The sequence below is a fragment of the Rutilus rutilus genome, assembly GCF_951802725.1.
Source record: "Rutilus rutilus genome assembly, chromosome: 1".
NCBI classification, from domain to species: domain Eukaryota; kingdom Metazoa; phylum Chordata; class Actinopteri; order Cypriniformes; family Leuciscidae; genus Rutilus; species Rutilus rutilus.
Window position 1 is genome coordinate 940,843 of NC_140209.1, and position 25,206 is coordinate 966,048.

At 38.8% G+C, this 25,206-nt stretch overlaps 2 protein-coding genes across 4 annotated transcripts in view; one reads left to right on the plus strand and one right to left on the minus strand.

Moving 5' to 3' along the window:
- LOC311301520 (uncharacterized protein) overlaps window positions 1–25,206 on the minus strand; it is a 402,121-nt gene that overhangs the window by 145,161 nt on the left and 231,754 nt on the right. The window lies entirely within an intron of this gene.
- Window positions 779–23,783, plus strand: LOC311301489 (uncharacterized protein). Of its 3 annotated transcripts, XM_084426664.1 has the most exons (4): window positions 779–931; window positions 9,944–11,441; window positions 17,894–19,142; window positions 23,184–23,783. In XM_084426664.1, the coding sequence occupies exons 2-3, from the start codon at window positions 9,949–9,951 to the stop codon at window positions 17,919–17,921; spliced, it is 1,521 nt and encodes a 506-aa protein (XP_084282790.1). In that variant the 5' UTR covers window positions 779–931; window positions 9,944–9,948; the 3' UTR covers window positions 17,922–19,142; window positions 23,184–23,783. The 3 variants fall into 3 exon arrangements, with proteins under 3 accessions (XP_084282790.1, XP_084282791.1, XP_084282792.1); XM_084426665.1 differs by lacking the exon at window positions 17,894–19,142 and having other exon boundaries at window positions 839–931; window positions 23,184–23,745; XM_084426666.1 differs by lacking the exon at window positions 9,944–11,441 and having other exon boundaries at window positions 845–931.

Here is a 25,206-nt window from a genome sequence, read left to right on the forward strand (position 1 = left end):
CAAAATGGTTTTAGACATGGAAAGGGTTCAATGGACTCAATTATTAATAATAATCAGATATAAGGAAAGCTTTGATGAATAAAGAAACTCTAATAGCAGTTTTCTGTGATTGTGTGTTTGTGTGATTCTGTGTGTTGATGAAATTAGATCAAATTGGAATAGACGGAAAATTATATAATTGGATTAAAGAGTTTTTAATTGAAAGAAATATTAAAGTAAAGATTGGGGAATATATATCAAGGAGAGGAATAATTGAGAATGGAACTCCTCAGGGTAGTGTTATAAGCCCTCTGTTGTTTATTATTATGATTAATGATGTATTTGCAACAATAGTATAAATAAATCGCTGTTCGCGGATGATGGAGCTCTGTGGCTCAGAGGTAGGAATGTAGAGGATATTAATAAATATTACTAGTATAAATATTAAGAGAAAAGAAGTAAGATAATTGAAGAATTTCAGATGAAAGGTAATCAACAATTAACATTAAAGATGATTTTACACTCAGTAGAAGGGGGTAGATTAATAATACAGTTTTTAAATAGAAGAACAAATTTGATCTATAGAATATAGATAGGCTATTAGTAGTAGTAGTAGTAGTATAATTATCCCTCTCTGGAATGTGATGGGCTTTGGCTGGAGATGAGGAGCTGAACACGCAGCGACACTGAAAGCTCGAGCCCGGATTGTTCTGGGAGTTGTGATATACTGTCTCTGATCTATTGCCCACAGTAGATGGCGCTAATGCTCTTTTTAAGAATGCGAACCGCCAATAAGCCCGAAGAAGAAGAGGAAGAACTGAGAAATGCGGAAGTGACGCGTGTCGCGGAGCTATGAGCGGGAGTAGCCGATAGTAGTTCCAGCAAACACACCGACAGCTCCAGCACTGAACCCCATTCATTCATTTCCAGTGTTTCTGAAGCACGCTCGCTGGTAAGTTGATGAAATTACTGTATTTTTCACTTTTAAACACTTCAACCGTCCTCTCATGAATCTAGGCAGTAGTTGTGTTTTATGTAGCCAGCTTTAGTTAGTGTTTATTGGAAAAGAATAGTTAACTGCAGCTAGCTTAGTGACCAACACTTCACTAATGTTCGCTACCAGTCAGAAATGTGTAAATTAAACCCTGAGTTCATAGTTAAATAATGTGATGTTGCACTTAATAGTTTTTCTATCAGCCCTGTTTACATACATGAGGTGGTCAGAATATTAGAAATACATCTGGATATATAAAGCAAATAAGTACAGAAGCAGCACCCCCACAAATAATAAGACCTCAATGCTAAAACCTGTAAATGTGTATAAAATCCTGAACATTATAGAAAAGCTGAATTTATGGCTGAGCATACAGTATCATAAATTAATGCAATAAACATATAATTTGCATAATGTGTTGGATGAGCAAAATGATCATCCAGCTTCTTCCATAATGTTGTTGTGTAAGAATAACAATTTGATTAACTATAGTGTTTTATATATATATATATATATATATATATATATATATGTATATATATATATATGTATGTATGTGTGTGTGTGTGTGTGTGTATATATATATATATATATATATGTGTGTATATATATATATATATATATATATATATATATATATATGTATATGTATCAGAGCATGTGAGCGGAGTGGAGCGGGCGGGGAGCGGGAGCGGGCGGCATTTTTAAAAGGACGGAGCGTCGCCTTATTTCCCGCTCCAATTTCGCTTCAATTACGCTCAGCTCACACCACGAGTCTGAAGCATGCTCAGGCAAACCTAAACTAGGATCCATCTGTCTTGCACAGTCATCAACAGTAGACTATTTTCAGTCAAAACTCGGCTCAATAATGGAGTTCAAAAAGTAGGCTACTTCAAAAAGGAAAATGAGAAGTCATACAGGTCAGGTGTACTATAACTAAGTAACTAACAATGATAATGTGGTACAAGAAAACGAATGTGGAGACATCGTTTCAGTCAGCAAATATTCATTTTGGAATCTCAAGACACATCTCTCGAAAACATGACCGTGAGCTACGCGAACACGCTGAGAAGAAAACAAAAGGTTAGCAAATTGAATACGGTAACTTGCAACAAAGTGTCAATTAAATATAGCGCAATATTCAAACAAATTAGTTTTTTCATTCAAGTAGACCTAATGGTTCGTTTTATTTAGCCGAATTTGTGTCGTCCGTAATAATATTTATATTATTAGGCCCATTTATTCGTTTAATTTTACAGCAGTTTGTGTGTATGGAAGCCAATTTAAATTTTAATCGTGCGCGTTGCGCAAAAGTTCACTTTTCAAAATTCTGGCCTTATAGTTAATTTACTTTAAAAAAAATGTATGTATATTTTTGTTTATATAATTTTTATTTATATTATTAGGCCCATTTATTCGTTTAATTTTACAGGACCTTTTGTGTAGGCTATATTCCTTCTTACATAGGCCTGTAATTTGAAATAAAACATTTCTATTTGAAAAATGTTGTTGTTACTCATTAGTTCTTTAGGAGGTAAGGCTGTGGTCTAAGCTAAAAGTGATATACATGTAGATTTTTTTTCCTTTTTTGGAGCGAGCGGGGGGCGATTTGAGTGGAGCGCGATGTTTTTTTATATATGTAAGATTTTTTTTGCACAGTGTGATATATTTCCTGCAGTTGTGTACTTACAATATCACAAAAGTCTCCAAATATTTTTTATTTCAGAGAAATTCCAATTTTAAATATTGTCCCGTCCTGGAAAAAAATGTCGCCTGTCAATGACGCAATATCCGCGCTGTCCTCGATTTCCGCTCGTACTGCCATAGCCGTAACCATGGCGACAGACGTGGACAACCGCGTAGTGCGTAACGTTTAGCGGCACGCTGTTCTTGTTTCGTTCAAACATTATGGACCATGGCAAGCAGACTTTGAAACAAAAAAGGACTAAAACTAAAATGAGGCTCAATATCAATTTAATAGCTTCACGAGTTACGACTTGACAGCGACACCGCTCTTGAACATTCTTTATTAAACAGGTGAGCAAATGTACATAAAACTAATTCCCAAATGATATTTGCTTACATTGTTAGATATCTTTAATAATAGCAGCTAGACCCCCACCTCTCTTAACAGCTCTGCAGACACTCATAAAAGTAAAGTTAGGAGGGGCTGCTTCATTGAGGACTGTTGCACTGCAGCTGTCTTATAGCCACGTTTCATTTAGAAGCATAAAATCCAGGTTGTTTGTGGTTAAGTCGTTGACTAGAAGTGATTTATTTTTAAGTTAGCGGATGTCTATTTCTTACATGTAATAGGCACCAGATTAGTTGGGTTTGCTGTACGGCTATTGAAGGCCTTAGACTGTATATCTTGTAATAGAACAGCAATAGAGAAAGATTCAGGCACACTGGGTTCCCGCTTGTTCTGTAAACATTTGAGAAAGTTACTGTTATCAGAGCGGGGACCCGACACATATCACTGAGAGCTGGTATCAGTTGTTTTTGGTTCACCTCGAGCAGATGGAGGAGGGTGTGGGCCCTGGCGTTGTGGCAGAGGCCGAAGAGCTCTCACAGGAGGAGGGGGAGCTGGGCCCGCAGGCTTTGGTGGTTGCGGTGCCTGCTGTTTTTTGGTTGGTATCTGGGGGCTTGCAGCAAAAGAGTGGGATAGTCTGGTTCCAGCATACACCATTTCCTCCATTTTTCTGTGAGAAGCACAGAAGTGGAGATGCTGGAGAGAGAGATAAAGTGTCTGGTGAGAGGGGCTGTTGCTCTGGTGTTATCGGAGGCTGTAATATGCTGACCTGGCTTCCCTGGCTGTTTTCCAGGAAGTTCGGTCTGGACTCGATCCGTTGAGGAGCTATTATGCCCGAACAAAAATTGTTCGGACCAATCAAATTGTCAGGGCGGGCTTTATACGATGATGGACAGATGAGCAACGTAATCATCTACGTCACCAACGGGCACTTGGGTTATGACTGCTGCTGGAGAATTGAGATGCATATTTGACGTGCTGTCTGAGGAGAGGCTCCGGGCTCGGTATTCGGCCCGAACCCAAAGTACCCCCCCCCCCCCCCCCCCCATACCAGGCTGTGGAAGAACAAGCCGAGAGTGAGTGGAGGGATTCTGAAAACTGTCAAGGAATGTTAGGTGAGTTGACAGTGAATATATGTTTCCTCTCATGCTGACAGGGTAGACATGGTGTTTGATGACAAGTTGATGGGATTGATTATGTAAACGTGCTCCTGCCGAACTTTGTTTATGAAACATTATGTGTAGATTCCGCCATCGCGTCTGTTATAGAAGATATCGACACCGCATTCATTTTAAAACAGGAACAGAGAACCGCGATCAAGGCATTTGTCGATTGGAAACATGAATGAAAACTTACTCCGTTGCTCTGATTGGTTGTAGGTTTATCCAATTGAGTGCAGAGGCATTTTCCTTCCTGAATCGGTTGAAACACGCCCCATAATCACAGCCCAATGGAGCAGATCAAACTCATATTCTGACTAGAATCTCAGTATGACGACGTCTAGGGGTGTGCATTGGCACTGCCCTCACGATTCGATTCGATTACGATTCACCAGGTAACGATTCGATTCAATTCGATTCTACGATGCATTGCGATGCATCAGAATTCTACTGCACACAACAAGGCAAAATTTTCATCAGTCATGAGGCAATACAAGCAGTCAGATATTGAACAACAGATTTTATTGGCTGCTATGTGTGTATTATCACTCTCCTGTATCTTTGACATAAATGTCATTAAATAAAATAAAATTGAATGGTACAGGGTATTGGATATGGCATTTTCAAACCTGAAAAAGAAAGCATAAATCACTGCTTTCAGTGCTTTGAATGAGAAATGTTTCTCTTCTCTCTGCTTGAGAACCATTTGAAATAAAACTTTATTGTCCAACTCAAGGCCAGAAAAAAAACAGTGTAGGGTGTAACGGTTCACAAAATTCATGGTTCGGTTCAATACGATACACTTGTGTCACGGTTCGGTACGTTTTCGATACAGCAAAAAGAAAGAAATGCCAGAGAAATTTCCTTGATTTTTTTTTATTCTTTTTTTATTAGAACTAACATCATAAAGTATGACATTTTTTTTCTTTGAGCAATGATGGAGCTATAATTGACTCTTCTTAGGAGCATATAAACAAATGTTTATTTTAGTTCAGATTAACATTTGAGGGCAGCAATGTTATTCATAATGTCGAAATAAATCCGACATAATGTTACTTGAAAGCATTATAGCCTACTATTCCTGCCAAACTTCCAAAGTTGCAGTTAGTGTTACTACAGTAAATCCATGGTGAATATTGCAGATCTGTGGACACTGGATAGTTCATGTTTGATCCGTTAATAACGGAGAAATGTGAATGTTTCTCACTAGATCTCGCAGCGATGTTATTACTTTAGTGGCGAGTTCAAATGCTTTCTTTACTGGATCTCTTAGCGTTGTGTAGTATAAGATCGGCTCGCGCTGCGTTGGTCCAAACTGATAAACAGTCCGTCACGAGTAGCTCAGTTTCGTTCCGCTTACATTGCGTTTGCCATTTGATGTTGTGGTCGCGCAAGCGTCTACATTATGAGCGCGCTCGCGACGCGCTTACATTTGAAATAACTGTTCGGTTTGAAAAATGCGTGCCTTGTACCGAACGGTTTAGTACGAATACGCGTACCGTTACACCCCTAAAACAGTGACATAATCGATTATGGCACTTTGCCGCATCGATGCTGAATCGTGCATGCCCCGCATTGCGATGCATCGCCGAATCGATTATTGTTGACACCACTAACGACGTCAGGCTATGTATTAAGCCCAAGCAACCGGGAAAACCTGTTTGTTCCTCTTGCTGGGAGAGGTCCACTGATGAATGTTTGAACTTTCAGTCTTTTAAGTGTTTCAAAAAGTTCATTGAAATCCTTCTTAAGGAGTTCTGACTGCTCCTTATGAATATCATTCTTCCCCACATGAATGATGAGTCGATTTGCAGTCTTATGTTTCATCAGAATGTTCTGAAGTTCCCTGTTTATATCAGAAGTTGTTGCTTGTGGAAGGCAGCACGTAGTTGTATCCCTGCTGCTAATGTTTCTGATTATGGAGTCCCCCACTATCAGAGTCCTGGGCCCGGCTGCGCTCTGAGCTGAGTGCCGCTGTCTGCTCCACCTTGAGCGCCAGTTAGCATCAGTGTTAGCTACTGGCCCATTCAGTCTGTGTTCAAACACCTTCATCACGTTTGGGGATTCCTCATTTACATTCATTAGTACTTCAAATCTGTTCTCAAGATGTATAGGTGGTGGTAGGAGACCAGTGTTTGCAATCTTTGTTAGAACTGTATCTGGGGTAGAGGATGCTACTGCGGCAATATGTGATGCTCGTGACAATCTGATGTCTCTCGAGTGCCTTTGGGTCTCGCTCCCTGTTTGTGCCATAGATTTGTAAGTCGATCGGCTTGTTTCTCTACCTGTCGAGGAGCACTAGTTTCATGGGACTCACCGGTATGCTGTGGGTGTCCATGACGAAGCTCTGTTGTGTGTTCTGTCTGATTTGGTGATCCCGTAAGTAACTTTGTTTCAAGAACTGCAATCCTTTGTAAAAGATTCTTGAACCAGAAGAGGCATTTTCTCTCTTATCCTCATGTAGGCAGTTGTGTTTTCCTTTCCCCGGAATGTAAGCTGGTCGGGGAAAGAATTCTGCATTTTTGTAGTAATCTTAACTTTGTCGTTTGAGCACTGTGCTGTTTGCTTAAGTTAAAATTAGGTGATAAAAGGAGATAAGGCCAGACAAGTAGTATGTTGAGGGTTGATTTGTAGGGAAGGACTACACACCTGCGCACATATTCAAATGCACATACCTATAGACTGAACTCGTAATACGCATGTGCACGCCATCAGCATTCTCATCTTTATTCTAGAGCTGCTATAAAGCCAAAACAATCTCTGTTACTTTAATTTCCTATTATCACTGTAAAGCCGCTTTGGAACAATCAACATTGTTCAAAGCGCTATATAAATGAAGATGACTTGACTTGACAAAATTACTCAAGTAACCGCACGCCGACACATAGCATCTATTGAGCCTTCATCAGGGTGTGGGTAGCAAACACACTCAGGGTCCTTTTAAGCAGCAATTAGTTAGTCATGTGACAATCACCTGGTTACGTAATAAAGAATAGTCAAAAATCACAATAGAGAAGAAATTATTAGATAAATAGCGAAGACATATCTCACCAAAACATCCACAAAAAACACACAATATAATATAACAATGCACTAAAGTGTAAATAACTTGTTCTTGAGAAGCTGAAGAGGCTTGATGGCTCTAAAGCCACAGGATTAGATTCTATTCCATCTAGAATCGTGAGGGATGCCGCTGAGATCATTACTCCGAGCATTACTCCTATTATAAACAGGTCGATAAGAACAAGGATACTTTCCCAATGACCTCAAGATTGCCAGAGTGATTCCATTATATAAGAAAGGGAGTAAACTAGACCCTGGTAATTATAGACCTGTCTCAATTCTCGGTTGTCTGATCATTTTTGAACAGATTGATAATTACTGTGTTACTGTCGACCATTGTGTTTTAAGTCAAGTCACCATTTATATAGCGCTTTTAACAGTATGGATTGTTTCAAAGCAGCTTTACAGTGATAATAGAAATTAGTGTAACAGTGAAGTTGCGAAGATCATTAGTCATTAACTTAGAGGCCACTAACACGACACCGTTCTAACAGAAAACCCTTAACGCGCTCCGACCGCCCATCCGCACAAAAAGTGCCTGGTGTCTCAAGAACGCACTCCTGAAATAGGTTCGAAGGAGCAAACGATTATCTGTTTTCTCTGCGCAAACCTCAAAAATGCAGATGCCGCACAAATGCGCATCACGTGTTCGGTTGATAGGTATGCGCGCAAATATATGCGCAGACATGTAGTCCTTCACAAATCAACCCTCAACAAACTACTTGTAAGGCCTTAAATTTATAATTCAGAAATTGTCACGTCTGCGTAGCCACGCAAACCAGAATTATCCCAACAACGTTTTATCTGTATAGAGGTAAAGGGAGGGAGGCCTTCACAGGGGAGAGACTACTTGACACTTCAGGACTGCGTTGTCATCATATCCTGGCCCTGGTCCTTCATCAGATCTGGATACGGCCTGGATCCGGCGGACAGAGGTAAACCTCGGGATAAACAGAGAGACTAATATTAGCGTATACGCCATCCTTTTTATGATGTACCAAGTACATCAGGATTTATGGGAAGTGTTCCCGGTCCTTATTCATTAAATTGAATAAGACTTAATATTTAGTTGCAAATCCTTTGCTTGCAATAACTGCATCAAGCCTGGGACCCATTGACATCACCAAACTCCTGCATTCTTCTTTTGTAATGCTTTTCCAGGCTTTCACCGCAGCCTTTTTCAGTTGTTGTTTGTTTTGGGGGGTTACTCCCTTCAGTCTCTTTTTTTTTAGCAGGTAAAATGCATGCTCTATAGGGTTTAAGTCTGGAGATTGACTTGGCCAGTCTAAAACTTTCCACTTCTTGCCCCTGATGAACTCCTTTGTTGTTTTGGCACTGTGTTTTGGGTCATTGCTGCATGATGAAGGATCTCCCAATCAGTTTGGTTGCATCTTTCTGTAAATTGGCAGACAAAATGTGTCTGTACACTTCAGTTCATTTTGCTGCTGCCATCATGTGTTACATCATCAGTGAAGATTAATGAGCCCGTCCCAGAAGAAGCCATGCAAGACCAAGCCATGACATTACCTCCACCGTGTTTCACAGATGAGCTTGTGTGTGCAGATCTTTTTTTTCTCCAAACTTTAGCATTTCCATCGCTTTGGTAAAGGTTCATCTTTGTCTCATCAGTCCATACAACTTTGCCCCAGAATGTTTAAGCCTTGTCTCTGTTCTTTTTGGCAAATTCCAGCCTGGCCTTCATATTCTTCTTGCTAATGAGAGGTTTGCATCTTCTGGTGTAGCCTCTGTACTTTTGTTCATGAAGTCTTCTGCGAACAGTAGATTGTGATACCTTCACTCCTGCCCTCTGGAGGTTGTGGCTGATGTCACTAACAGTTGGTTTAGGGTCTTTCTTTACAGCTCTCACAATGTTTCTGTTGTCAACTGCTGATGTTTCCTCGGTCTACCCTTTTGAGGTCTGTTACTTAGTATACCAGAGGTTTCTTTCTTCCTCAGGACATTCCAAATGGTTGTACTGGCTATAGCCAATGTTTGTGCAATGGCTCTGATTGATTTTTCCATTTTCTCTCAGATTCACAATTGCTAGTTTTTCACCCATGGACAGCTATCTGGTTTTCATGTTGGTTACACGTCTGACTATAAATGCAGTCTGCACAGGCAAAACCAAAATCTGAAACTGAGCGCAGACATTCAGTGCTATTTGTTTGAATAATCAATGTAATAGGACACACAAGGGCAACAAAACACACCTGCCAGTCACAATACTTTTGGTCACATGAGCAATGGGTGGGTTCAAACAAAAGGTTATATCTTCTAAGTTGTGTATCAGATCCAGATGTAAATACCTGGAAATAAAAGCTGAAATGTTGATCTCTTCCCTCATATTCATCTTTTGATGTCAAACCCAAATATTTTCAGTCTACAGAAAAATGAAAGGAATTGCCACTGTTCCAATACTTTTGGAGGGGACTGTATATCTCCAGATAATAATAGGCAGATGCAAATTATCAATTCGTCGCCATTCACTTGCCTTTTGACGCCACCTTTTCCACCTCTTCACAATCATGGAAAGTTTCAAGGACATATAATCAATTTATAAAAAGGCATCAAATTATCATAATATTTTATAGCTCTTGTCTACATTCTACCATTACACCAGGACTCACTCTCATGTCCTTTCACTTTATATTTCTCTCGGTTAATTATTTTGATGTACTGAAAATTTAATTTAATATTTTTTTTCTTTCATGTCAGACCTGATGGAAGTGAAGGAGGAGAGTGAAGAACTGAGTGAAGTAAAGGTGGAGAGTGAAGAAGTGAAGGAGGAGAGTAAAGAACTGATGGAAGTGAAGGAGGAGAGTGAAGAATTGAGTGAAGTGAAGGAGGAGAGTGAAGAACTGAGTGAAGTGAAGCAGGAGAGTGAAGAACTGAGTGAAGTGGAGGAGAGTGAAGAACTGAGTGAAATGAAGGAGGAGAGTGATGAACTGAGTGACGTGAAGGAGAATGAAGAACTGAGTGAAGTGGGGGAGAAGAGTGAAGAACTGAGTGAAGTGAAGGAGGAGAGTGAAGAACTGATTGAAGTGAAGGTGGAGAGTGAAGAACTGAGTGAAGTGAAGGAGGAGAGTGAAGAACTGATGGAAGTAAAGGAGGAGAGTGAAGAACTGATGGAAGTGAAGGAGGAGAGTGAAGAACTGAGTGAAGTGAAGGAGGAGAGTGAAGAACTGACATTTTGTGAATGTGAGAAGACTTTTAATTCAGCAAACAGTTTAAAACGGCACCAGAGAATCCACACTGGAGAAAAACCTTACAAGTGTTCACACTGTGACAAGAGATTCAGTCAGCCAGTACATCTGAAAACACACGAGAGGATCCACACTGGAGAAAAACCTTACAAGTGTTCACACTGTCACAAGAGATTCAGTCTGTTAGGAAATCTGAAAACACATGAGAGGATCCACACTGGAGAACAACCTTACAAGTGTTCACACTGTGACAAGAGATTCAGTCAGCCAGTACATCTGAAAACACACGAGAGGATCCACACTGGAGAAAAACCTTACAAGTGTTCACACTGTGACAAGAGATTCAGTCAGCCATCAAATCTGAAAACACATGAGAGGATCCACACTGAAGAACAACCTTACAAGTGTTCACACTGCGACAAGAGATTCAGTCTGTTAGGAAATCTGAAAACACATGAGAGGATCCACACTGGAGAACAACCTTACAAGTGTTCACACTGCGACAAGAGATTCAGTCTGTTAGGAAATCTGAAAACACATGAGATGATTCACACTGGAGAACAACCTTACAAGTGTTCACACTGTGACAAGAGATTCAGTCAGTCATCATCTCTGAAAACACATGAGAGGATCCACACTGGAGAGAAACCTTACAAGTGTTCACGCTGTGACAAGAGATTCAGTCGATCAGCATATCTGAAAACACATGAGAAGATCCACACTGGAGAACAACCTTACAAGTGTTCACACTGTGACAAGAGATTCAGTCAGACATCAACTCTGAAAACACATGAGAGGATCCACACTGGAGAAAAACCTTACAAGTGTTCACACTGTGACAAGAGATTCAGTCATTCAGCAAATCTGAAAACGCATGAGAGGATCCACACTGGAGAGAAGCCGCACATGTGTGATCAGTGCGGGTCGAGTTTCTCTATTAAAAGTCGCCTGAGTCTACACATGAAGATCCATGCAGTGGAGAAACCACTTAAACACAGTCTGAGATCACGGTAAATAGTTTATTTTCATGTGCTGAGCAACAAAGTCTCTTATGTGTAAGTTAGCCACACATCACCCTATAGCCAAATCTATCCTCTCCACCTTTAGCCGGTGTGTGGTGTGCCGGTTGTTGATTGATATCTATTAACTTGTGTTCAACCAACAGTAATGTCTATTTTGTCTATTTTTGTATTATTAACTGGTCGGAAGTTTGAGATTGCAATAGACGTGAAGGACTATAATGCGTTAAGAGCTCGCTCAAGTACTGCGGAGCTAAACCATTTAGTGCTTTGTAAGTAATCAGCAATATTTTAAAATTGATGCGATGTTTAATAGGGAGCCAATGCAGTGTTGACAGAACTGGGCTAATATGGTCATACTTCCTGGTTCTGGTAAGAACTCGAGCTGCTGCGTTTTGGACCAGCTGTAGTTTGTTTATTAAGCGTGCAGGGCAACCACCCAGTAGAGCATTATAATAATCTAGCCTTGAGGTCATGAACGCATGAACTAATTCAGTCCCTCCAGGATTTCACGATTTTTTGTGATTTTTGCGATCAAAATGACTGATTTTTGTGGTGGTGTAGCAAATTAGCTCAATGAAATATGAATAGGCCTAATCAATAATAACTGGTTATAATTGATTATGAACATTTGGATCAGTTAATATAATTAACTTACTGTCGTAAGTTAATATTACAATGAATCAATTAGCCTGTTTGTCCCGTGAACAATCAGGATTAATTGTTTATTAACTCTAAGAAATGTACATTTCCGGGGCATGGGAAATGTCTTTCTTAATTTACAGTACTACTAAGAGCAGTAGCAAAAATCGAAATGATTAGTGACTCCAGTTATGAGCTTGAGACACGGACAACTTTACGTGTGACATGAACAAGATTTTATTAAATACCTTTTGACTAGTTACCAAAGGTCCAAATCATAGTCTTTGCTGCACCAATTTAACCCCCTGAGGTCGGCGGTATCGCCGGTGATACTAGCTCGCTTTTTTTTTATCAGTGTAAAAGAAACTCATAAATACTCTGTTGACTTTGATTTTCCATAGGAGTTTCACACATCAATCGATTCTGTTAAATGTGTATTGTTTTTGTGTATACTCACAATAAAAACAAAGTGTTGTGCTTTTTGCCAAATAAAGAAAAATAAACACGAAGCGAGTTCTGCCTTCTCTCTGCCACTGAAGTCCATTCTGAAACGCGTCCGAAAATGAACAATAACTCAGCGAATACTCAGTCAAACAGGCATACAGACACACAGGCATGAAGCTTGAATTATCTTCTTTTAAATGAAGTAATTTATATAAAAAACAAATATTCTCATCTTGTGAAATCTGTATTAAAAGAGAGCGATTCCAGTCGAGCTCATTACAGCTCATTCAAATGTAATGTGACTCCGCCTACGGAGAGCGCATGCTATTCAAACGCAAATTACTGAGGCAATCCACGCAAACCTGTGAACGCCCCCATATCAGCTCGAGAAAACACAAGTTTATTCAGATCATTAATTGTTTACACCGTCTCGCAGCGCTGTGAGGAATAATAATAATGGAAAATGTCCCTCAGAAGTGCGGGTATATCGAGGAGCAAGGATCCGACTGAGCTGAGGAATACTGTACTAAGTTTTTTTCCTTCTCACGTGAATCGGGTTTCTGTTTGTGATGAATGAACGGCAGAGATGCGCGCTGTTTACCACAGCTCGCAAAAAGAGAGTTTAAATTTAAATCGCGTGTGTGAATGAATGATGATGTTTTAGCAAACTGTATTGCTATACTGAGATGAGTAAAAATCGACTGAAATATGTTGAAATAAAATGTAGGCTATTTATATAAGCAACGTATTAAACTGCAAATTAACATTTATATGCCCTAATATTTCATAAAAACAGTCAGGCGAAATATGAAAGACAACATTTTGTTCACTAGATTTGGGTACAGATTTTACTGTAGAATATACTGCCACATCAAATAAGCTTTTGTTTAGCAATTTCTATATATATATAAAATACTATTTTTGTCAAAAATAAAGTCATCAACTAAGATGTTAGCTGTTCCAATGTTGGCTATATTCAAACTAATGAATACATAGATAAAATGTAGGCCTATAATCTTCTTTTTTTTTTTTTTACAAAGAAAGAGTACACTTGAAATATTGTTGAAATTGTAATTGTTGTAATTGTAACCTTTTTAATAAAATAGCAAAACATATTTACAAGATAGATGTAAGCAAAATCTTAAATGGTCAATATAAGTCTTCTAAATATATCTTTTGTCCTTGCATTGTGGCTCAGTCAGTGTCACACCTGAATGAATGGCTAATTATGCAGAGTGGGTGGGACATTGTATTCTCAGGTGTAAACCACTCCTCGTTCACGCCCCCCTCGCATATTGGCTTTCCAAGCAAAACCTGTTTTACATCAATTTAAATCAATGTATTGTTTTATGTGAACGATAAATCATAATTTTGAAGCCAGAACTCGAAGTGACAACATCCACTAGTCAAAAGTCTTATTGACACATATTTATTATGAGTTTTGTGGTCTTATTTCAGCAACTTTCTTTTTTTTTTTTTTTACCACGCATAAACATTATTCTCTTAAAAATTCAAAAATATACATGCATGGTGATCACATATTTGGGTAGCCCTGTTTGTGCTATATAGAGTGAATTTACACCTTTGCCATTAACATGTTTATAAATAACTGAAAAAAGCTCTAATGTCAGAGCATGTCAGAACACCTCCAGGGCCCAGAAAACCGCTCAGACTCCAGAGGGTTAACTGATATAAATTCTAGTGTAGAACATTGCATAGAAACTGTCTATTCCTCGTTTAGTGAGATCAAATGATAAATTTACTGCAGGATCTAGGAAAAATCTAATTGTTATTAAAACAGAAAATGTTGCTATTAGTAAACAAAAACAATTTCTAAAGCTAGGTCTTCTAAACATTAGATCACTCACACCTAAGGCAGTTATTGTAAATGAAATAGTCACAGATAATAGCTTCGATGTACTTTGCCTTACTGAAACCTGGCTTAAACCAAATGATTATTTCGATCTAAATGAGTCTACCCCAGCAGGATACTCCTATAAGCATAAGCCCCGTCTGATTGGTCGTGGCGGCGGTGTTGCAACAATCTATAGAGATATTCTCAATGTTACTCAGAAAACGGGTTATAAGTTTATTTCGTTTGAAGTACTTGTACTAAATGTTATGCTCTTAGATGTTGGAAAAACTTCGCTATTATCTCTAGCCTTGGCTACCGTATATAGACCGCCTGGGCCTTACGCTGATTTCCTAAAAGAGTTTGCAGATTTTCTCTCAGAGCTATTAGTCAATGTCGATAAAGCATTAATTGTTGGAGACTTTAATATACACGTAGATAATCCAAATGATGCGTTAGGGGCTGCGTTTACAGATTTATTAAAGTCGTTTGGGGTCAAGCAAAACGTTACCGGACCAACTCATCGTTTTAATCATACACTCGATTTAATTATATCACATGGAACCGATCCAACCGATATAGATATCTTTACACAAAGTAATGATGTCACTGACCATTACATGGTAACTTGCATATTACGTAACTCCTGTAATATATCATGCTGCGGAGTGTTATCGACCAGGCAGAACAATCCTTCCATCCACCATAGATAATTTTTCAAATTGCTTATCTGATCTGTCTCAGCTGCTCAGTGAACCCAAACAAACAGATGAACTAGAGGAATTAACTAGCACTATGAGCACCATTCTCTCTGGAACATTGGATATTGTTGCACCTATTAGACTAAAAAAGGTCAGAGAGAAAAGTAAAGCACCATGGTACAACAATACTACGCATGTTCTAAAGAGAGAAACCCGCAATTTAGAGCGTAAATGAGGAAAAAACTAATTTAGAGGTCTTTAGAATCGCGTGGAAAGACAGTATGTCACGTTATAAAAAGGCCCAAAAAGATGTCACCTGAACAAAATATTCTGTTACAGTTTAGTAGTAATGATTTCATGAAGTTCTTCACTGAGAAAATAGAAAACATCAGAACCACAATTGTAAATGTTCAATCCTCAATCGCGCCTTATAATTCAGCCTCAATTATCACGACGCAAGAACAATTACAGTGCTTTACAACTATAGAACAAAAAGAGTTAAATAAACTTATTATTTCATCTAAAACAACAACATGTTTATTAGATCCTATACCAACTAAACTACTGAAAGAAGTGTTACCTATAGTGGAAGAGCCTCTCCTCAATATTATTAACTCATCTTTATCTTTAGGTCATGTTCCAAGAACATTTTAACTGGCAGTTATAAAACCACTCTAAAAGAGTTAAGAAACCACAATTAGACCCGCATAATCTAGCAAATCTACCTTTTATGTCTAAAATGCTAGAAAAATTTGTGTCCGCCCAACTGGGCTCTTTCTTGCAAGAAAATGACATCTATGAAAAGTTTCAGTCTGGATTCAGACCGCATCATAGCACTGAAACTGCGCTCGTTAAAATCACAAATGATTTACTTTTAGCTTTTGACCAAGGCTGGATCTCAATACTAGTTTTACTTGATCTTAGTGCTGCGTTCGATACTATAGATCACACAATACTCTTAGATCGACTACAAAATTATAATGGTGTTCAAGGACAAGCTTTAGGTTGGTTCAGATCATATTTATCTGACCGCTACCATTTTGTCTATTTAAATGGAGAAAAATCGATCATTACTCCAGTAAACTATGGAGTGCCGCATGGATCTGTGTTGGGCCCTCTGTTATTCTCAATATATATGCTGCCACTTGGACATATTATAAGGAAACATGGAATTAGTTTCCATTGTTATGCTGATGACACTCAAATCTATATTTCATCACAGCCAGATGAAAACGCTAAATTATCCAAATTGACAGAGTGTGTTAAAGATATAAAAGATTGGATGACGCGCAATTTTCTTTTATTAAATCCAGACAAGACAGAGGTACTAATCATCGGTTTAAAAAACCGCCCACAAAACCTCTCACACTACAACTTTAACATAGTAGGATGTCCTGTTACTTTATCCTCTACAGTAAAACACCTGGGTGTTATACTAGACTGCAACCTGTCTTTTAAAAATCATATTTCATATGTTACAAGAACAGCCTTTTTCCACCTTAGAAACATTGCTAAGCTACGTAATATGCTATCAGTTTCTGATGCAGAAAAATTTGTTCATGCATTCATGACCTCGAGACTAGATTACTGTAATGCTTTATTAGCCGGTTGTCCTGCATCCTCAATAAACAAGCTACAGTTAGTCCAAAATGCCGCCGCTAGAGTTCTTACAAGATCAAGAAAATATGATCATATAACACCAATTTTATCATCACTACATTGGTTACCTATAAAGTTCCGTATTAATTACAAGGTATTGCTACTGACTTATAAAGCCCTAAACGGCTTAGCTCCAGTCTATTTGACAGATCTTCTATCGCCCTATAATCCATCGCGCTCTTTAAGATCACTAAATTCGAGGGTTTTGGTCATACCTAGGATTTCCAGGTCCACCAAGGGAGGGAGAGCATTTTCACATTTAGCTCCAAAACTCTGGAATAGTCTTCCTGATACTGTTCGTTGCTCAGACTCGCTCTCCCAGTTTAAAACTAGATTAAAGACGCATCTCTTCAGCCAGGCATTCATATAATACTTTTAATCTTACAGTTAAATCCGACCTCTAGTTCATAAATGCCAGAGGAGAACTGGCCCCCGACTGAGCCTGGGTTCTCCCAAGGTTTTTTTTCTCCATTAGGTCACCTGATGGAGTTTTTCGGTTCCTTGCCACTGTTGCCTTTGGCTTGCTCAGTTGGGGATATTTGGGATATTTAATTTAATTAATCAATCAAAAATACTATTGATCAGCATTACCAAACGTGGACGTTTTCCACTAGAAACAAGCATTGATGTATTATTTTAATTTAATACTGTGAAGCTGCTTTGATACAATCTGTATTGTGAAAAGCGCTATATAAATAAACTTGACTTGACTTGACTAAGTTGTGTATCAGATCCAGGTGTAAATACCTGGAAATAAAAGCTGAAATGTTGATCTCTTCCCTCATATTCATCTTAGATGTCAAACATATACAGTCCCCTCCAAAAGTATAGAAACAATTACAGATTTTGGCAATTCCTTTCATTTTTCTGTAGACAGATAATAATAGGCAGATGCAAATTATCAATTCGTCACCATTCACTTGCCTCTTGACGCCACCTTTTCCACCTTCAAAATCATGGAAAGTTTCAAGGACATATAGTCAATTTATAAAAAGGCATCAAATTATCATAATATTTTATAGCAGTTGTCTACTTTCTACCATTACATCAGGGCTCACTTTCATGTCCTTTCACTTTATATTTCTCTCGGTTAATTATTTTGATGTAATGAAAATTTAATTTAATATTTTTTTCTTTCATGTCAGACCTGATGGAAGTGAAGGAGGAGAGTGAAGAACTGAGTGAAGTGAAGGAGGAGAGTGAAGACCTGATGGAAGTGAAGGAGGAGAGTGAAGAACTGAGTAAAGTGAAGGAGGAGAGTGAAGAACTGAGTAAAGTGAAGGAGGAGAATGAAGAACTGAGTGAAATGAAGGAGGAGAGTGAAGAACTGACATTTTTAAAGGAAAGAAGAGCCAAGAAATCTTACACCTGCACTCAATGTGGAAAGAGTTTCACAACCAAACAAAGTCTTGAGTGTCACAGGAGGATCCACACCGGAGAGAAGCCGTTCTCATGCGATCAGTGTGGGAAGAGTTTCACACACATAGCAAATCGTAATCAACACATGAGGATCCACACCGGAGAGAAGCCGTTCTCATGTGATCAATGCGGCAAAACATTTCCTAGTACATCAGTCCTGAAGACACATCTGACAGTTCATACAAAGGAGAAGCCACATTTATGTTCTGTGTGTGGAAAGAGTTTTTCACTTCTGCCATATTTACACGCACATCAGAAAATTCACACTGTTGTGAGAGAGTACATGTGCTTTGAGTGTGAGAAGACTTTTACTACAGCAAACAGTTTAAAACTGCACCAGAGAATCCACACTGGAGAAAAACCTTACAAGTGTTCACACTGTGACAAGAGATTTAGTCAGCCAGCACATATGAAAACACATGAGAGGATCCACACTGGAGAACAACCTTACAAGTGTTCACACTGTGACAAGAGATTCAGTCAGCCATCAAATCTGAAAACACATGAGAAGATCCACACTGGTGAACAACCTTACAAGTGTTCACACTGTGACAAGAGATTCAGTCAGCCATCAAATCTGAAAACACATGAGAGGATCCACACTGGAGAACAACCTTACAAGTGTTCACACTGTGACAAGAGATTCAGTCAGCCATCAACTCTGAAAACACATGAGAGGATCCACACTGGAGAACAACCTTACAAGTGTTCACACTGTGACAAGAGATTCAGTCGATCAGCACATCTGAAAACACATGAGATGATCCACACTGGAGAACAACCTTACAAGTGTTCACACTGTGACAAGAGATTCAGTCTGTCTGCAAATCTGAAAACACATGAGATGATCCACACTGGAGAGAAGCCGCACACGTGTGATCAGTGTGGGAAAAGTTTCTGTATTAAAAGTCGCCTGAATCTACACATGAAGATCCATGCAGTGGAGAAACCACTTCAACACAGTCTGAAATCATGGTAAGAAGTTTATTTTCATGTGCTGAGCAACAAAGTCTCTTCTGTGTAAGTTAGCCATACATCACCCTATAGCCAAATCTCTCCTCTACACCTATAGCTGGTGTGTGGTGAGCACAGGACACTTTGTTGATTGATATCTATTAACTCGTGTTCAACCAACAGGAATGTTGACAGATTCTTGCTACCGCTAACCCGGACGTCGAGGTCACTTCAGTGATTTGGAAAAAAAAGCACGTAAAAATCCTGGCAGAAAGTGATGCATAAGGATGTAGTGTAACGACTATTCACTGTGTCCTTTTTGGTTAAAAAATAGTGCAGACAAAAAGCTTTTTTTTTTATCCAAAGCGACTTACAACTGAGGACTATAGCAAGCGAGTCATTGTGAAGAGGCAAAAAACTACAGGCAAAGTTCAGGCATTGCTCAGAGTAGGTGGAAGAGAATGTGGAACAGAGAGGTGAAGAGGAGAGGGCTGAGACAAGGCCTTACTCAGAAGATCCATCTGACTGGCCACCACCACACCAGATTGGGGACTCATTTAGGCAGTGTATGCTTGAGAATGGCCCACTCAAATGTCCTGATGGGCCGTATCCAAGATCAGACAAGAGTAGACAGTGTTTTTCCAAAGCATACTGTTTTCGTTCAATGTCCAATGGAGAACAAGTGCAGTGGGATTGGTTACTGTACTCCAAAAGGACAGATAGAGTGTATTGTTTTGTGTGTAAGCTTTTTGGTGGAGCTAGAGTTGTTGACACACACTTTGTGGTGGGGTACAATAACTTTCAGTGTCTTTCAAAAATGCTGCATCACGCTTACGCCTTGGTAAAACTATTGACAGAACATTGCAAAGAGCCATTGATGCTGAAAAGGCACACTGGAGTAGTGTTAACGAGAGTGATCGACTGCATACTCTTCCTCGCAGAAATGAACCTGCCACTGAAGGGGAAGAATGCTAAGTTTGGAGATCCTATAAATGGAAATTTCCTGGGTGTCATTGATGTCATAGCACAATATGATGTCACACTAGCAGAGCATCTTAGAAAAGATAGCCTCTAAAGAAACCACGGGATATCTTTCCTGGTGCACTCAAAATAAATTTTTAGATTCAATTTCTGAATGTGTACTTGGTCAAATTAGTGCCCAGGTCAAAGCCTCTAGGTACTTTGCAGTGGAGTTGGATTGCACACCTGACATTTGAAAGCAGGAGCTGGCCTCCGTAATAATCCTGTATGTTCATACAGACGACAACAAGAATGCCACCATCAATGAGTCTTTTGTTGGCTTCACAGTCGTGAAGGACACAACTGGTAAAGGCCTCACAGAAACACTGACTGGGGTGCTGGATAACCTGGGGTTGGAGTTGGCTAACTGTAGGGGCTATGACAATGTCTCATATATGAGGGGTATACACAAGGGTGTGCAAGCATTGGTGCAGCAGAAGTGTCCAGAGTAGAGGTCTGCTACCCATTAACCCGATTTTTAAACATTAAATAATTAAACATTAACCCGAACACGACCCGAAACCCGTGAGTTTTTCGGGTCCCGTCGGGCTCGGGTCGAGTTCGGGTTAATGTTTAACTATTTATCCCCTGCTGTAGCCACAGTCTGAACCTCCTGTTATGTGATGCTGCGTCATCAAACAGAGTGTGTCTAACCTTTTTTGGCACTCTCCAAAGACTGTACACCATTTGTTTGGCTTCGGTGAAGAGGTGGGATATTCTGAAAGAATTTGTGGACATTACACTGAAGCCTCTGAGTGATACCAGGTGGGAAGCAAAAATAAACTCGTCAAAGCGGTACGTTTCCAGTTGGGGGGGGATTCTTGATGCTTTGGAAAAGCTTGAGGAAGTGGAAAAAGATGGCAAAACTGTCTCAGAGGCAAAGTCGCTGTCTGGCAAGATTGTCAGCATGGAGTTCCTCATGTGCCTCTTGGTTTGGTATGATCTATTGTCAGAGATCACTTATGTCAGCAAGGCAATGAACATCTCGATGGACACTTCCATTGGAATGATAGACTCTCTTAAAGATTTCTTGCTTAAGAATAGCCAATGAGATGGAAGCTTCCCCTGAGTTTAGAGAGATGTTTCAGAAAGCAAAAGAGATTTCATGGTGATGATTCCAGCACTGGCCATTATGAACAGGAACCTGAAACCCAAAATTGTTGCTGCATACCCCTCTGACACTGGGTAGTTGCAGAGGCCAGCTCCTGCTTTGAAATGTCAGGTGTGCAATCCAACTCCACTGCAAAGTACTTGGAGGCCTTGACCTGGGCACTAATTTGACCAAGTACACATTCAGAAATTGAATCTAAAAATTCATTTTTGACGACATTCTATTAACAACAATAAACAATTCTGAATAAGAGACAAATGTTCAATCAATGATTATAATGGTTAATTTCTTGCAAGAAAGGCTCACAGTCAGTCAGGAGAATGTGAGAGTGCACGCCCAGAGAGGAGACTCTCCCTCTTTATATCTTTATATCTCATAACATAGATAACATGGGGCCATAGCCCAGGCTCTTAGCCAATTTAACCTTTCTCTGCCTTATTAGGAAAGTACATGATTTATTATAGGGAAAGATCATTTAATATGAATAAAATAATGCATAAAAAAACTATTTCCATAACACTGGGTATTCATTAGGGCTGGGTATTGACACACATTTCACAATTTGATTAGTTTTTGATTCAATATTGATTATTTTGGATATCAGGTTCAATACATGGCAAATTTTCTCAAGGAAAACAAATCTCTTAACTAATGCTGTAAACTATGGAGTCAGTTGTAGCCTATAGGCTTCATTAGCCTACTATGATTTTGAAGGTAAAAATGTACTTATTTGTATACAAACACTTAAATTACAGTTTTATTTATTTTTATAATAATAAAGTTATATGAAATATAAACTTTTAAATGGTGGCTGTCATAAAAACTTGCCAGCTTTATTCAAACATGCATTATGAATATATAATATGGTGCATATACAGTATTTAGCAAAATGCTCCTCTCTAGAGTTAATTTTACTAGCTGACTGATGGGTTTGTGGCCACTGGATATGGTTTTTCTGAGGTAAATGTGGCGTTACATGACATTGTTTACAAGCTGTTTTACTAACGTCTTTCCACGGTTGAAACACTGATTGAGCGATTCCATGTCACATGATACGGATTTCGATAAGTTGTACTATATTTTAACACACTTTCAGATGCTCATTCATGTTTATTTGGCGCTGTAACTGGTGTTATTAAGGTGGAAGAGAAGATCATGTGCTGCTGCTTCTCTTGAGCCAGAGCGATTTCACGCCACAGCGCCATAATGGTATTCGCTGGTATATATAATTGTATAATTTATGTTTTTGAATTTTGTAAGAAAATGGAATTTGAAATCTGAGACTTTGTTTCATATCAATAGTAACAAAGCACAAAGATTATTGCGATTTATTGGATGGGATGCGCACTACAATGTTTCATTCATTCATCAACTGAAAACAAGATGACTAATCGATTATTGGGATTTAAGAATCAATATCGGTTCGAAAAAATGAGAATAGATTAATATCGAGAAATCAATTTTTTTTTTTGCCCAGCCCTAGTATCCATCCATTGAGTTTATTATTATTATTATTATTATTAGGGATTCAAGCACTTCAGTGCTGAAACCCTATTGTAATTGTTAATTTACCCTTTGGGTAGCTATAACAGGGTCATTTTGAAAATGAGTGTATAAATCTTTAACGAAAACTCAGAACTTTATGAAAATTGGTGAGCATATATGCGACAACATTCTGAACAAGCATGCAACTTTTTATGGAGATCGGACCATAGGTGGCGCTATAACTGTTAAAAAGCTTTAAAAACCACATATTTCATTAGTAAATTGCCTTATCTGCTTAAAGGCCTTAAAAAGCTTGAACCCTGATAAATGCTGCTTGCAGCTTTAATTATTTATTATTATTGCAAGTGACAATGTTTTTTTTTTCTGAGTTATAAAGTTCTGAGCTTCATTTCACTAAGTTTTCTTTCTACCGCTGTGATTTTCAGGTGCTGAAGATGAACAAGAGGATCAGGAGTGTCTGAGGATTGCTCTGATCGGGAAGACAGGAAATGGGAAGAGTGCAACAGGAAACAGTATTCTGGGAAGAGATGAGTTTGTCAGTGAATTAAGACTAGATTCAGTCACGACAGTTTGTGGAAAGAGAGTTGGTGAAGTTGATGGTCGACCAGTAACTGTTGTTGATACTCCAGGTCTCTTTGACACGACACTGACAAATGATCAAGCAGTAAAATAAATATTGAATTGTATTTCCATGTTGTCACCTGAACCTCATGTGTTCATCATTGTGTTGAGTTTGGGAAGATTTACAGGAGAGGAGATGGACACAGTAGATCTGATAAAGAAGATCTTTATGATTGATTTGCCTGGACTGATTTTTGTCATAATTGTCTTTAATTCTGTTTTTGTCAAAATGAATATATATATTTTTTTTCCAGTTTCTGGTTAGAGAGGAAGCTCAGGGACGTTTGTGTTGTTGCTTCTTTTCTGTTTATTATTTTAGGGCTTACTCTCTCTTGAAGATTTACTCCTATCTTTTGTTAAGCCTTTTTGATATATGAAGGAAATAAATACTTTTACTTTTCCTTAAAGTTGCGTTATGTTTTCACTCTGAGACTGAGGCTGAAGTGTGTTCTGCACATATCTATACATCTCTATGTTATCATACTTTCTTTTCCTTTGTTACCTCTCCTCCCGACCCCTAGACTGGGAGGGGAACGCGTCACGGATCGCTCTGAGACTTTAGTAAGATCCAAGCGCAGCTTCATTGGAAAATCCAGAATCGTAGTCATATGCCAGACAAAGGGTCAAAACACTTGTAAACAATCCACAATAAAAACACAAGAGACAAGGGAGAGCACTCAGACCAGCAACGTGACAACTACTAAACCTCGCTGAGAAATGACAAAGAGAACATGGTATAAATAGGCTGAGACAAACGATAATGACAAACAGGTGAAAGCAATAATTCATGATGAGTCCGGGCAAAGGATTATGGGGACTGAAGTTCATGTTTATTTGATTACTTACAATATCCCAAATGTTTCCAACTATTTGTAAACCGTGAGAAAATTGCGATTATAACCAAGGATGTGTGAGGGAGTCGCCAGTCAATGGCGTCAAATCGCGTTACCCTCGGTTTACCGCTCGTACTGCCCGTGGGGTTGTGGGGACCTAGGCAAGATCATGAAGATTGGCCCCACCGGAGTAAAAAAAATGTCATTACAATTTTATGAAGGAAGAGAAAGCACATTTCAATATTTAAGTTTATAAATGTGAATTAAGTGTAGCATTCAACATACATATGAATAAATATTTACACGAAACTCAAACTGTTCGTGGATGATGGAGCTCTGTGGCTCAGAGGTAGGAATGTAGAGTATATTAATAAATATACTAGTAATATTAATAAATATATAAATTGTAGCATGCCCCCCGAACAAGGATGAGACTTTTACTGATGGTTTTATGATGTTTAATCCTTTATAAACTTTACTCCGTTCACCATATCACCAACGTAAGAGCTGAAATGTATACAAATCATATAACTGATCAGCTAACATTGTTCACATTCACATGGTCTTACATTTGTGCAAAAAACGAACATATTTACAGACAAAATGCTCAACTGATTTACATTAACACACCTTTTGCCTCTTTGGAGGGGCTGCAAGCATGAAAATCAATGTTTATCAGGTCTCCGTGTCGAAGTGCCGAATTTGGAATGACAAGCTGCTATATGCTATAAACTGCGCTAGCTTGGGAGCGCGCGTTCAAAAAGAAAACAAAAGCGCGCAGCCCAAGACCGGAAGTCAGCCACATCAACACAACATTTTCAAAATAAAAGACAGTCGCCTTTTCTGTAACAAACTTATGGTTATTTACACTCCCACCAAATTATGAGAGTTTGTTATATCAGGATGACAACAACGAAGAATTTAACATGAAATAACAATTTCTCTTAATCAACTTATGAGCATTCTAATATCAGAATTAGCTTTTGCACAGGAC

Coding starts and splice junctions, on each gene's coding strand:
- LOC311301489 (XM_084426664.1), top strand. CDS start 9,949: ATGGAAGTGAAGGAGGAGAGTGAAGAACTGAGTGAAGTAAAGGTGGAG. Junction 11,442..17,893: donor AAACACAGTCTGAGATCACG/GTAAATAGTTTA, acceptor CTTTCATGTCAG/ACCTGATGGAAGTGAAGGAG.